This window comes from Microplitis mediator, chromosome 5 (assembly GCF_029852145.1).
Source record: "Microplitis mediator isolate UGA2020A chromosome 5, iyMicMedi2.1, whole genome shotgun sequence".
NCBI lineage: Eukaryota > Metazoa > Arthropoda > Insecta > Hymenoptera > Braconidae > Microplitis > Microplitis mediator.
Window position 1 is genome coordinate 23,740,038 of NC_079973.1, and position 14,329 is coordinate 23,754,366.

Consider the following 14,329-nt stretch of genomic DNA (forward strand, 5'->3'; position numbering starts at 1 on the left):
AAATTATTATAATTACTTCCAGCATTTATTAATCAAACACAATTTAAAAACAATAAAAACAAAAACTTTCCCGCGCTCATTCAAACACAAACAAATAAAATAAATCTGACCTTGAAGTAAATCACGTGGCACTCAACCAACCAATCAGCAGCTAAAAAATATTTCTACACATACATTGATACAAAATTCAACTATTACACACATATATTACCCACAAAGTATATAGTACTTTTAAATGTATTTTACTTCCGTTTACTCTTATATATAATATTTTCTCTCTCGCCACTGACCATTCATTATTTCATACATATACACATATATGTAACAACGCATTTATTTAATTAAAATAAAATAAAACCTGTTCATCACTTTACAAACTACGTACCGCTAAAGAAATTAAATTTAAATTTAAAAATTCAAAAAATATTTAAATCATTTTACGTTTTTCAAATTCATTTTTTAATTATTGACATAATTTGGTGTTTGATTTAAATAATATATATATAATATCCTTTATATCATACATATCTATACATATATATAAAATATGTTAATAATGTGAGCGTAAAAAATAAAATATATGAGAATGAGGAAACGCGCATGCGTGTGTTGTATATATGTGTGTGTAATAGTTAATATTAGTCAGTAGTCAGTACCAAACATATATATATATATATATATACATATATGTATACAATACATTGATATGTATTAAAAATATATAGATATATACAATTGTATATTTTCTTTCTCGTGGCTCGTGTTTCGTGTAATATGGTTAAGTGTTTCATTCTCATTCTGATGTTAACTTGATCTTCTTCACCATCTTCATCAGGTCATTTAATTATATATTTATTATTAATTACAATCGATAAATATTATTTTATTAAAACATCACAATCTTGACAAATAAATATAATTACAAGTTTTAAATTGTCAGTTTTTAAATCTACGTTCAAGTTTAGTGATCATTATCTAATAATTATACTAATTAATAGATATTAAAAAAAAAATCTTTTTTTGCTTTTTGTTTGTTAATAAAAAAAAAGTTGAAAGAATGTTAAATATCTAAAGGTTGGAAAGTGATAATAAATTTAAAAAGTGAAGGGAATGGGACAGTGACTTTGGACCAAGTGATCATCTGTTGTTTGTTTGTCTTCGTTATAAGAAATAAATATTTTTAAAATTTAAAAAAATGTGGAGTTTTTAAAAATAACGATAGATTATTTTACAATAAAAAAGAAGATAAATCAAAAATTTTAATAAATTCGCTATGAGTTTTAAGGCAAGTTCTCTGTTTTTTTCATTGTCCTAAGATAGTTTAATAATAGCCATCACCAGGACTGAGTTTAAGATGAGCAACGTTAACTTTACTCGAGAGTTTAAGACAAGACCTATACTAGTTTAGTTCAGCTAAGCCTAAAATAATTATTGGATCACCAGCTTTTACTTTACCTCATCTTCCTTTTTTAATTTTCCCCTCGTATTTATTTTATTTATCTTTTATTTTCCCTCACTTTTTTTAAAACTTTGTACTCCAATAATACGATCCTGAAGTTAGCAGACAATTGAAAATTTTTTGACTTTTTTTTTAACAATTAAATTTAAAGAACAAAAAAAAATAAAAAAATTGCACATGTAGAAAATTTAAAAAACTACAGGTGCAATTTTTTTCATAATTTATCGTTTTTTAAAAAATCCAAAAATTATTAGACATCGGCTAATTTCAGCATCATTCTAATAATTCATATGATACTGAATTTAGCAGACGTCTAATAGTTTTTGAATTTTTTAAAAAATGATAAATTATAAAAATATAAATATTTCAAAAAATTGCACCTGTAGTTTTTTAAATTTACTACATGTGCATATTTTTAGTTTTGCCTCTGATTGGTGTAAAAAAAATTCAAAAATTTTTAATTGTCTGCTAGCTTTAAGATCACTAATTCATCACCCGGAATATTTTCCATGATAAAAAATACAAGACCTGTAAATTCTTTATAATTTTTTGAAAGAAAAAGTTTGAAATTTTTCGATTCTATAGCCGATAATTTTTGTTTTTTTCAAAATCGATAAATTTAAAGAAAAATAATATTTTTTAAAAATTGCACTTATAGTTTTTTAAATTCTCTCTTCATGTGCATATTTTTAGTTTTTTTTTTTTTAAATTAAACTTAAAAAAAAATTGTCAAGTGTCTGCTAACTTGAGAATTTGTTTAAATTTGAATTTTATTATCGTAGTTTAATTTATTTAAAAATAAATAAATATATTGTGGTGGTTAAATAATTTTTTTACCGCTATTACGTCAAGTACTTACTACTTTGTTTAATTAATTTTTTTAATTACTGTTTATTTATAATTTAATACGCTAATTAAATATAATATGACAATTAAAAAATATATGTTAACTGCTTATTTATTATTGACAGTTAATTAATTTTATTATATTTTTTTATAGATATTTGAAATATACATTGTGATATAAACAGAGTGGAGGCATGGATCAGTATCATGATATGAACGATAATATTAATATAAGTGATGTCAGTAAGTACTCAAAGTAACTTGTATCAACAAATAATTGCGCTTAAATTTATTTATAAAGTAAATAACTAGACATAAAAAATAAATAATTACATCGGTAGTATAATTTTTTAATTTACGTCCATTAAAATTTATTCATTTATTTATCTACTTATAGTTATTATTTTTTAATGTGGAAATTCAATAAATTACAGTCGAAGTTATTCAGACAACAGATCCAGAATTTGTTGAAGAAAGTAGATGTCGAAATCAACAACAGCAACAAGCTTTGAATATGATGTCTGGTGGTGGTGTGGAAACAAGACCAGTTCTTGCTGGTAATACATCAGCCAGGGTTGGCTCTTATGTTGAAATCGTCGAACAACCCGCTAGTAAAGCCCTAAGATTTCGTTATGAATGTGAAGGTCGCTCTGCTGGAAGCATACCCGGTGTTAACAGTTCACCTGAGAATAAAACCTTTCCTAGTATAAGAGTAAGTTTATTTATTTTTTATAACTAACGGATGTTAATTTTAATTGTAACAAAAATTATGATACTGGAGTTAGCCGACGTCCAATAATTTTTGAATTATTTTTGAAACAATAAATTATAAAAAAGAAAATATTTGAAAAATTTCACCTTTAGTTTTTTAAATTTTCTACATGTGCATATTTTTATTTTTTATTTTTTTGCAATTGATTTGTTTAAATATAAATCCGAAAATTATTAATTGTCTGCTAACTTTAGGATCATACAAAAATTAATGGTACTGACAACTGACGTCTAATAATTCTTTGATTTTTTTCAAAACGGTAAATTATGAAAAAAAAAATATTTGAAAAAATTAAACGAATAGTTTTTTTAATTTTCTACATGTGCAAATTTTTAGTTTTTTTTTTTTATTTGTTGGAAAAAAAATGCAAAAAATGTTAATTGTCTGGTTTCAGAATCATGAAAAATTATTATTCATTAATTTAAGGGCCAGTTTTTTAAACCGGATATATTTTTATCGGGGCTTAAATTAATGCTGGTATATCTATATATTAATAATATATACCAGCAATAATAATTTAAATGGGGTTTGGTTAAAATTTGGAATATTAAATTTTAAACTCACATGCAATAAAAAAAAATGATTTACAAATAACTGAAAATTTAACTCTAATGAATAATTGTCATAAAATATTTAATTTATTACTACAGATAGTAGGGTACAAAGGACGTGCAGTAGTCGTAGTTTCGTGTGTAACAAAAGATCCGCCATATAGACCTCATCCACACAATTTAGTTGGAAAGGAAGCATGTAGACGCGGTGTTTGTACTTTAGAAATATCATCAGAAAATATGACTGTGACTTTTGCTAATTTGGGTATCCAGTGTGTTAAGAAGAAAGATATTGAAGAAGCATTGAGAGTTAGAGAAGAAATTCGTGTTGATCCTTTTCGAAGTATGTATTATATAATTACTCAACTTATGTATTTATTTATAAATGTTACTAATAAATTGAAATTTTTGCAGCTGGTTTTGAGCATAAGAGACAACCGGCTAGTATTGATTTAAACGCAGTCAGATTATGCTTCCAAGTATTTCTTGAAGGAACTGATAAAGGAAAATTTACTGTACCATTAACACCGATTGTATCGGATCCCATTTATGACAAAAGTAAATACAATAAAATCATTATTTATAATTACTCATTAATTTTGATTGTCAGATGTTTTATATATTTATGTATATTTATTACAGAGGCAATGTCTGATTTAGTGATATGTAAACTAAGTCACTACAGTGCTCCAGTAGCTGGTGGTATGGAGATGATATTATTGTGTGAAAAAGTTGCCAAAGAAGATATTCAAATACGTTTTTTTGAAGAACGTGACGGTCAATTTGTTTGGGAAGGATTTGGTGATTTTCAACCATCACATGTTCATAAACAGGTTAATTATTTTACTTATGTTAAAAAAATTCGAGATGTCGAACTTTTAAACTTTAAACAGATTAGATCTTCGATCTCTTCAGTAAAAAAATAAACTTTTCAAAAAGTATTTTTACTAACCCTGCTTAAAAAAATTATATAGAAGTGGGGCTGCCCATATTTTTTACGATAAAAAAAAAGTATTTGAGATACGGACTTCGTTCTGGTGCCATTTTTTTCAGTTTTTCGGTGAATTTATGAGAGCGTATTGATATTTATCAAAAAAACTTGGATAATATATTTCTTTTTCACTTTTTTATTGAAAATTTTGTAGCTTTTTTAATTTTAAAATCCGATAGATTCTCATAGCTGTATGTATAAGGCCCTATACTTAACTACAGCACTTCTCATAGAACTCATTCATTCTTATAAAATTTCTATAGGAATTTATGAGAATCTAATGGATTCTATGAGATTCTTTAAACAGGGAAATTTTACCCTCGTTCCGTAAAAGTTCTCATTAGAAACCAATCGCCATAAGAATAAACAAACGTTCATTAAAAGTCTTAAACTTCAGCGTTTCGAACTTTTTCAGAACCAGGGTAACATATAACAAAATTACGTTTTCAAAAATGTGTTTCAATAACGTTATTTTTCTACTCAAATTTCGCTCATATGAAATCCTCGATAAACTTTTCTTTTACTATCAAGATTACAAGAGATCCTCTCGGTTCTAATCTGTCTCAAGCTTACAAGTTCCACGTGTCGAACTTTTTTGGAATGAATTTTTTTTACACAGTATTTATATACTTTAACATTCAATGTTTTATTATTATTTATTGTTACAGGTGGCAATAGCGTTCAGAACACCGACGTATCGTATCCAACAAGTTGAGCATCCAGTGCAAATTTACGTTCAACTAAGAAGGCCGTCAGATAATGCAACTAGTGAAGCATTACCCTTTCAATTTCTACCACTTGGCGCAGGTAGGCCCGCGTTTTGGTCATTAAGAAAAATTTTAGCTAAAAAGAAACCCGACCCCGAGATATTTAATAAAATACTATCTTCTGATACCTCAGTATTCGCCGGGATTAATCAACGACTACCGCGTAATTTAGATGAATTTAATAATAACACAAATAATAACAATAATGATAGTTTTGATTTAGCAATATCACACGGTAAAATATCAGCACTGCGTGCTCTCAATGATCTTTACAATAAAAATACAGATACTCTTAAAAAATTAAATAATTCACAGCAATTGATAATTAATTCCCCGTCAAATATTATTGATATTGATATTGATAATGAAAATGATAACGAAAATTTAAAAACAGTAAATAATTCATCTAAAAAATATTTAAATGATGATGAATTAAATAAAATTCCTTTGCAAAATGAATCAACAATTACTGAGAAAAAAATATATACCGATAATATAAATACAAATAACTCGGACATTGAATTGATGCCAAAAGATAAAACTGATTGGTTTGACTACTCGGAAGTTGGCAAGTGGGTCCATAAAAGTAAAGAAGAATCTCTGAATAGCAAAACTGAAATTACCAATAAAAATAATGACAACAATTTACATAACACTGAAAATATTTTAAATAATGACGAAGAAACAAAATCATTGAATGAATTAATAACACAAGTTGCTGAGCTAGATGAAATTTACGCTGATACCCATACTAAAATACTGCAAAATAATTTATTGACACAGTCAAATTCTACAAATGACAATAAATATCAGCAGACGTTTATGGATATCGATAATTGTGACAATCAAACCTACACAAGCTTGCAGTTAGCCATGAAAAACCCAATAGACATACGGCCGTATGATAGAATTAATATAAATGGTGAAGATGATCGCAAGTATGAAGATGTCGCGATACCAAGTCGCGAAACGAGTTTACCACCTGGTCCACCACCACCTTTACCTCCATCGTCGTCACTGTTGATATCAAAAAGAGACGTCACTTATGCATATGACGAAAAAATACCTCCGTTGCCGCCAAAACGGTTGAGAAAAATGACAACGTCCATGCCCACGTTGCCACGTTCATCTTCACAGTGCAAGCAACTGTCAATAAATGACAGCGCGCCGCATAAAAATTTGCCCTCGCTGCCTCCTACTCTCACTAAATCCAAGCAAAGTTTGTTTGCTAAATTATTTAACAAAAAGCACAGCAATAATTATAGTAATAAAAAAGACGGTGATAATAACAGAGAAATGAACGTGGTACGAGGTAACATATTGATAAGTGATAGAAATGATTGTGATCCTGATGACAGTTCAATGTCATTGAGAGACAGTACCCAGGATATTTCATCTAAAAATTTTGATTTACCACGAGCTAGTGTTGCCAGTGTTACTGCTGTTAAATCTTTTAATATAGATGGCGACGAATCACCGCCTTATGGTATAGAATTAACTGAAGCTGAACACTACGCTCTTTACACTGCAATGGCACCACATGCTACTGCTTCCGAGTTTGATGAATTGTCATTTTATTACAGCCCTGTTGAGGGTGGAAAAATTTTAACAGATACCAAAGAAACGTAACCCGTGTAAAAATAATCAGTGACAGAAAGTTTAAAAGTTTGCTATTGTAAACTTCAAAACACGAACTTTTGTTAAAAGTTTTTTAAACTTTTGAAATTTCAGGGGGAAAACTAATGCTCGGCTCATTACTATTAAAATATTTTATAAAAATGTTCAGTAATTGTTCAAAGTCAGCTTTTTCTGAACATATCGTATCACTAATTTCAAAAGGACTTATATTTTTATACTCCTTTTTGGCTTTAGTCACTAAGTTTGATGCCAAAAGGGTATATCATTTTTTTTTATTGCTAATCATGTTGTCGACTTTTTCTAAAGCTGGAAATTGGAAAAATTTTTAGCTATTAAATGAGTCTACAAAACGATTTTTGCGTTAATTTAAAAATAATTAATAATTAGCGGTGGGAAATTTTTTATATTACGGTGAAAATATTGGTCTTATGAAAAAAGTTTTCAAACAAAAGTTGTAGGAAATTTAATTTTCTAAAAAAAATGTCTCCTACAATTTTTTCTTAGGACTAATAAGAAAGCCGTAATTTCAAAATTAAGATTTCCATAATTCCCCAAATTTTGAATCATTCATTATGAATCTTAATTTTTAAATTACGGTGAAAATTTTGATCGTATAAGAAAATCATAAGAGACATTTTTTTGATAAAATTAAATTTCCTACAACTTTTGTTCGAAAACTTTTTTAATAAGACCGATATTTTCCTCGTAATACCAAAAATTTGAACCACTCATTTAAAAAATAAGGCAAAAATCTCGTGCCTAGTAATAAAAAAAAATTATACGCCCTCTGGGCTTTAGAAACTTTCCTACAAAAGTCCTTTTAGAATCGGTGACGCGATATTTTACCTGAGGAAAAAATGATAAAATTTTGAGCTTTGAATAGAAAGTCAAAGAAACTCTACAAAAGAGTCAATGAAAACGTTCATTTATAGTATAGAGTCAATAATTTTTTTTTTATATCCAGAAGTTTAAAAATCGTTTAAAAAAACGTCATAGTGTCACATTTTGAAGCTTAAAACAGTCAGTTTTTCAAATTTTTTTTTACACGGGAATATTGTTTTGTTATTTTAAATATTAAGTTTATTTAAGTGAATTTATTTATTTGAGCTAAAAATTTGAATCAATTATAAAATGAGAAAAATTTTTTTGCAGCTATTTTAATTAAGATTGATAATGAATTATTTATAATTATTTAATAGCTGGTTGGATAAAACGTCGAATTAAAAATTTATTTATTATTATTACGCACTAATATTTTAAATATAACTTGAGATTTAATGGTTAATTAATAAGTTATTTATTAATTAATTAATTACAGTAAATTATTTATTTAAAGTGCTTCCATAATTATTTTATTAAATAATTTAATGCGACGTTTTAAAAATTTATAATTAGAAGTATATAATTGATTGATTTTTTTTTTAATTATCGAGATTTATGAATAGTAATTAAATATCTAATGGGTATTTATTAATCAATCTAGTCAGGAGATTAATGGACAAAGATTTTTTAACATTTGTCATTTGCGAGTTTTTTTTCTAGTCAAAATGCAGTGCCATAGATTGTTAAGTTTTATTATTGATTATTAATTATTAATTACAAATTATAAATATGAACATTAAGTGTCGACACTTGATAAACTTTAGTTTATAGAAGCAAAGAAAGTCTTTGAACACACAGATATATTTTTAAATTGTATCTTAAAATTATTGATTTGATATTTCAAATTTTCTTTGTTTTTATTATAAGATTTCTAAGTGGAAAAATTTTATTATAATTGAAAGCTACACAGAAAAAAAAAGTTATCGTGAGTCAAGAAAATATTTTGGAAGACAAACGTTTTCGGGAACCAAGTCAAGATTTTCTTGAGCCTAGAAGATTTTTATTTTGTCAAAGAAAATTGAGGTTTTGAAAAAAAATTTTTACAGTCCCAAGAAAATTTTTGTCTTTCAGTTCATAGTAAAAAATATTTATTGCGTTAAGAAATCTTTTTTTTCTGTATATGATAGAGATGATTTTTGAATTGCTTTCTCTAAAATTTATGTACCAAGAGAATTACTCACTTAAAAGTAAAGCAAAATTATTTATGTTTTTATTACAAACATAAATCTCAATGACGATGATATTTTGTCTCTGTAAAAATTGCTCTAGCTTTTAATTGCTTTTATACACTGACTTCAAAATGGCCTTATACTTAATTTTATTACAGTGAAAGAATCAATAATTATCATTAATTAGGAAATGGTGATTGATATTTTTTTTTTTGTATAAAAATTAATTTATAAATAAAAAACAAATAAATTCATAGATGATCCTGACTATTTAAAGCGAAAGAGGAAAAAACTTAATAACAGTCCTAGCTCACTTGTCGTTCGACATGTGCAAGCCGAGTCTGATCAACGTGAGTATTTTTTTTTATTTTTTTTTTTTAAGGAAAAAATATAAAAATTACATAACCGATATATTTTTCGCTTGCCTGGAAATGGGATACACAAGGGATTTTTTTTATAAACTATCATTGCATCACACACATTTATATTAAATTATATACATTACATATATCTTTCTTAATACACTCGAATTCCATTAACTCGGACACTCTGGGTGTTCTATGTACTAGATTTTCTCCCACTTTTCCTTGCGCACGCGCAGTTTATAAATAAGTGGTAGTGGGGGCACGCCGAAGTTCATTCTCTCCCTGATAGAAGTTGACGCGTATTCTCTCTTCAAAGCAATAAATTTGTTAATAATTATAAATATTTAATGCAAAGAATATTGTAATTATAAATTTAGTCAGGATACCGATGCTTTAATAATTAAATAATTATTTGTACATAGAATAATTAAATAATAAAATATTGTTGATTTTTATAAAATTAAATATTTTTAAAACTTTACAAATATTTGAAAAAAGTTTTTAATAAATATTTTGTAAAAGTTTTATTTATAATTAACACACTTGTACTTAATGCAAGTGGTTTAATTATTTTTTTTTTTTGGTATTTTCTATACTTTTTTATGAAATGCATTTTATAGAAAATAATTGTCTATTTGTACTTTGATGAAAAAAAATATTTACACAAAGGAAGTGGCCTTTATTATGAAATAAATTCATAATTACTCAAATTAATGAACATACTGATTTTACAGAGCAATGCTCAATTTTTTTAAACAAAAGTTTCTTAATAAAAAAAAAACTGTACCATGAGATTTTTTATTTTTGCTCCTATTGTAAGAAGAAATAGGAAACGCAGTAAATAATAAAATACTTTGTCTGATAAATGAATTATAATAATAAAATAAAATATTTTGTGCAATATTGTGCGATACTATTTTTTAGTAGAGCTTTTAAATAAATAAATATTTATATTGTCATAATTGTATTGATTTATCTATTGAAAATATATATAAATATATATACAACTTGTAAAAAATGATTTATTATTTTAAAAATTGCACGTCAATTTAAATATTTTCAGAAAATTCTTATAATTAAATAAAATAAAAATAAAAGGTATGAAAAATTATTTAGTTAATTTTTTTTTTTAGTGTGGCGTGTGGTTTAGTTTTTTTTAGTTATAAATAATTAGCATTTAGAGTATTTCGCATCCGTATTGACATAAATTTTCTACATTATTTAAACAATGCATCCAATAATTTTATTTACACAACTAATTGCTTTACGCTTTAATAAGAAATTTTAAATAAATTTTGTTTGGCTTCTTAACCGTCACTGCGCAGAAAAATTATTTTTGTTTGCCTGCTTTTTATCAACAAACAAAAGCTTTGTAGAATTTATTATTTTAAATATTAATTAAACTGATAAATTTATTAGCTAATTACTTAATTAATTAATAGACGGACTGGCATTACACAATCGACAAATGCAGTACAATTTTAATCTGATAAAACCCGAGCCAATGGACACTTTATATCCTGGTGGGATAGCAGCAGGAGGTTCGTCACCATTGTATCCAGTTGGTAGTCCAATGTCACCTTCTACTTTACATTCTTTGAGGTAAAATTTATTTTTACGTGATCTGAGGGTTCTTATTATTTTAAATAATAATATTTTTTTATTTACAGACAAATAAGGTCTCCAAGACGAACGCCATCACCGATGGATCGTCTCCCTTATTCAATGCAACCACAGCCACAACCACAAATAAACTTGACACCACAGTATCAACAATCAGTATCGGGGCATGCGAGCCCTAATTTACAGCCTCCATTGATGTATAATAACCAGTCGATAATATTAAATCGAGTTACACCAGAACCGCCTCAAGATTTAGGATTTCAAGAATCTCTAACTAATGCCGGTATAATTTATTTTTAGTTTCGATATATCGCATTACAGTGTGCCGTCAACTGATCCCAAAAATTTTATCCCTACAAATTGATCCCACTGACATCTGATCCCATCAACAATTGATCGTCAATTGATTTTTATCAACAATTAATTTACATAATTTAACTTTTCATATTTACAACAGTTAATTTTAATTACTCATGTCATAGTAATTAATTAATAATTAATTATTTTATGAATTTGTCAGTGGGATCAATTATCGTGTGATTACTTGTCGGGGATCAGTTGTCATGGAACTTCGCGTTACTAATTCCAAAATCATTTGCTGTTTATTTTTACTATTTATAATTTTTCTGACCTTATCAGACATCTCTTGATTTGTTTATTTATTTATTTACGCTAATCGAATAACGATACAATAACTATTTTATTGATAATAATAAATATAAAAAGAATTGAAAGTAAGATGGGTCGGAAAATAAATATATACATATCTATTATATAATTAAATACATTTTGATAATTATAAAGTATTAAGCTTTTATAAAATACTAAATGGTGATACAAATGAAAATTTATCTATCAGTTAGTTGCAGATACTACTACTAGAGTTATCATCCATGAAAAATAAAATAATGATCTTGTAAATAATCTTGTGAGCTACAAAAAAAAAACTTGACGAGAATAAATTGACGAGGTTAAAATTTTCAGTTTAAAATTCTATGATTTAAAAAGTAGGTCAGATAAATATTTTTAAATAGTAAAAAATATAATACATATCAAAAAAAAGTTTATATTTTATATGATATGCATGATATATATTGGCGTGCTTCGTTTGAAACGAACATTTCTTTTTTTTAGCGGACACAAGAAAATTTTGTTGTTTATGTTGAGAAAAAAATTCCCTGAAAATTTCAGCTCTTAATTTTTATTTTAAGTCCTTCCTCTCGAGCATCAAAGTTTTCCCATTTAAAAAAGCATGTAAATCGAATAACTTTGTTTTTTTTTATTACTATAACTCAGCCCGATTCTAAGCTATCGTTTCGAAACGAGTTTTTATTTGTAGATTATTTGTTGCTTTTTAAAATTGTATTAAACGGTTTTGGTCTAACTCGATCCATATCGATTGAATTCGTACCGAAAGTTAATTTTTCACTTTTTTCATTTATTTTTGTTAATAGTGAAGAAACGGCTCATCTTACGAAAAATATGTAATGGACCAATCTTTTAGGGAATTTTGTCCTCTACAAAATTGCTCATTACACTTATATTGCTAAAGTGCACTGTTCATGAGATACATACATTTTAACATTTTACAGTCAAAAAAGATTAGTACTATAGTAAGCTTACAATTTTTAACTTCCCGCTAAAAAAATTGTAAATTTTCAAAAATTCGGGAAGTTATTGGTTTCGGTCCGATTTACGAAAATCGAATTTCCATCAGATGTCGATGTTTTGAGGTCCGAGGGAGCTATTCTGACTAATTTCACGATGATGTCCGAGTGTATGTATGTCTGTATGTACGTACGTACGTATGTAAATACCTGTATCTTTTGAACGGATGAACCGATTTTGAACTTTAAGGTGTCATTCGACGCGGATTGACAATATCTTGAAGTCGAGAGAAAATTGAGCTTGATCGGTAGGGCTCGTTCAGAGATATTCCAAAAATAAAGTTTTTTCAAAAATGTTTTTTTTTTATAACTTTTAATGTGCTCGATAGATTGATTCCAAAATGAACTGGGCTCTAGAGTTTTATAAGCCGCGTCGAATGCCACCTCAACCATCAAAATCGGTTCATTCGTTCAAGAGAAACCGCTGTCGAAAGAATTAAAAATAAAAAATTTTTTATTTTTCCTGAAATATCACAAAAACGACTCGATAAATCGAATCCAAAATTTGTTCAGCTTTAGAACTTGACAAAACGCGTCGATTGCCGCCTCAACCATCAAAATCGGTGAATTCGTTCGCGAGATATCGTGGGAGAAAGAAATGCTAAAAAATGGTTTTTTACAAAACAATGGCATACAAAAGTATTTGCGAGCTCGAAGAGCTTGAAAATGTATTCACAATAGTGTTTTCGAGCTCGTTGAGCTCGAAAACAGCGGGAAGCTTTGGGGCTGGCCCGCAGGGTCAACTTATAGACCGATTTTTTTTACTGTAAAATGTTAAAATAAATTTTTCTCTCAACATAAACAACAAAATTTTCGTGTGTCCGCTAAAAAAAAAATGTTCGTTTCAAACGAAGCACCCTAATATATATGTATACATATATTTGTTAATAGAAATTTTTTTTATATTGTAGAAGGTGTTAACAATGTACTTGACCTTGACAATAATCAATTTAGTTTTGATATGAATCAATTGGGCGGTAGTTTTAATCAACTAGACTCCACCGAGTTAGCAGTGCTAGGAAACGCACTTTCTGAAAATTTTTCAAGTGGTCTTTCAATATCTGATTCCCAAAATAAGGTAAATAGATAACAAAATTTAATACCCCAATAAAAATATATAAATAAATTTTAATTCGTGATAACGAAATAAAAAACCCAGAGATAAAAATAATTGTATTTATTTTTCATTTAATTATTTATTTTTTTTAGGCTCAAAAAGTTGAAGCAAATGCCGCAGGTGAAAGTACAAGTATGACCGATAGTTTTACACGATTAACTAACAATACCATACAAGAACTCTGCACCCTAAATAATTTATACAAACCCCAAGAATAAATATAAATATTTAGATAATTTAATTTAAAAACAAACGTACTCATTTATTATTTGCTATAGATCTCGTTATTAATTTTCATTGAGATTAATTTAAATACTAGAAGTTTTTTATTTTAATTAAAAATATTAGTCACTTGTACAACTCATACTTTCATGACAATTTAATTTAAAAAAAAAAAGAAATTACTTTTAATAATTTTACTTAATAAATTATCAATGATTTTTTATAAAAAAATATTTGTCCTAAAAAATATATCAGGGCAG

At 26.9% G+C, this 14,329-nt stretch overlaps 2 protein-coding genes across 2 annotated transcripts; both read left to right on the forward strand.

Annotated features, from left to right (window-relative positions):
• Positions 1-460: 460 nt before the first annotated feature.
• LOC130667737 (embryonic polarity protein dorsal) lies at positions 461-7,435 on the forward strand. Its single transcript, XM_057469560.1, has 7 exons — positions 461-1,285; positions 2,460-2,548; positions 2,740-3,017; positions 3,728-3,971; positions 4,043-4,186; positions 4,271-4,461; positions 5,288-7,435. Exons 2-7 carry the CDS (start codon positions 2,500-2,502, stop codon positions 7,013-7,015), a joined length of 2,634 nt encoding a protein of 877 aa, XP_057325543.1. The 5' UTR covers positions 461-1,285; positions 2,460-2,499; the 3' UTR covers positions 7,016-7,435.
• A 1,132-nt stretch (positions 7,436-8,567) lies between these two features.
• Positions 8,568-14,233, forward strand: LOC130667739 (uncharacterized). The gene is made up of 5 exons (XM_057469563.1): positions 8,568-9,425; positions 10,883-11,042; positions 11,111-11,346; positions 13,642-13,808; positions 13,940-14,233. Exons 2-5 carry the CDS (start codon positions 10,909-10,911, stop codon positions 14,063-14,065), a joined length of 663 nt encoding a protein of 220 aa, XP_057325546.1. The 5' UTR covers positions 8,568-9,425; positions 10,883-10,908; the 3' UTR covers positions 14,066-14,233.
• Positions 14,234-14,329: the final 96 nt, after the last annotated feature.

Bases quoted from the DNA above. Each gene is read 5' to 3' on its own strand.
- LOC130667737 (XM_057469560.1), top strand. From the start codon at position 2,500: ATGGATCAGTATCATGATATGAACGATAATATTAATATAAGTGATGTC. The intron at 2,549-2,739 runs GTAAGTACTCAA...AATAAATTACAG, and splicing joins TATTAATATAAGTGATGTCA to TCGAAGTTATTCAGACAACA. The intron at 4,462-5,287 runs GTTAATTATTTT...TTATTGTTACAG, and splicing joins CATCACATGTTCATAAACAG to GTGGCAATAGCGTTCAGAAC.
- LOC130667739 (XM_057469563.1), top strand. From the start codon at position 10,909: ATGCAGTACAATTTTAATCTGATAAAACCCGAGCCAATGGACACTTTA. The intron at 11,043-11,110 runs GTAAAATTTATT...TTTTATTTACAG, and splicing joins TCTACTTTACATTCTTTGAG to ACAAATAAGGTCTCCAAGAC. The intron at 11,347-13,641 runs GTATAATTTATT...TTTATATTGTAG, and splicing joins AGAATCTCTAACTAATGCCG to AAGGTGTTAACAATGTACTT.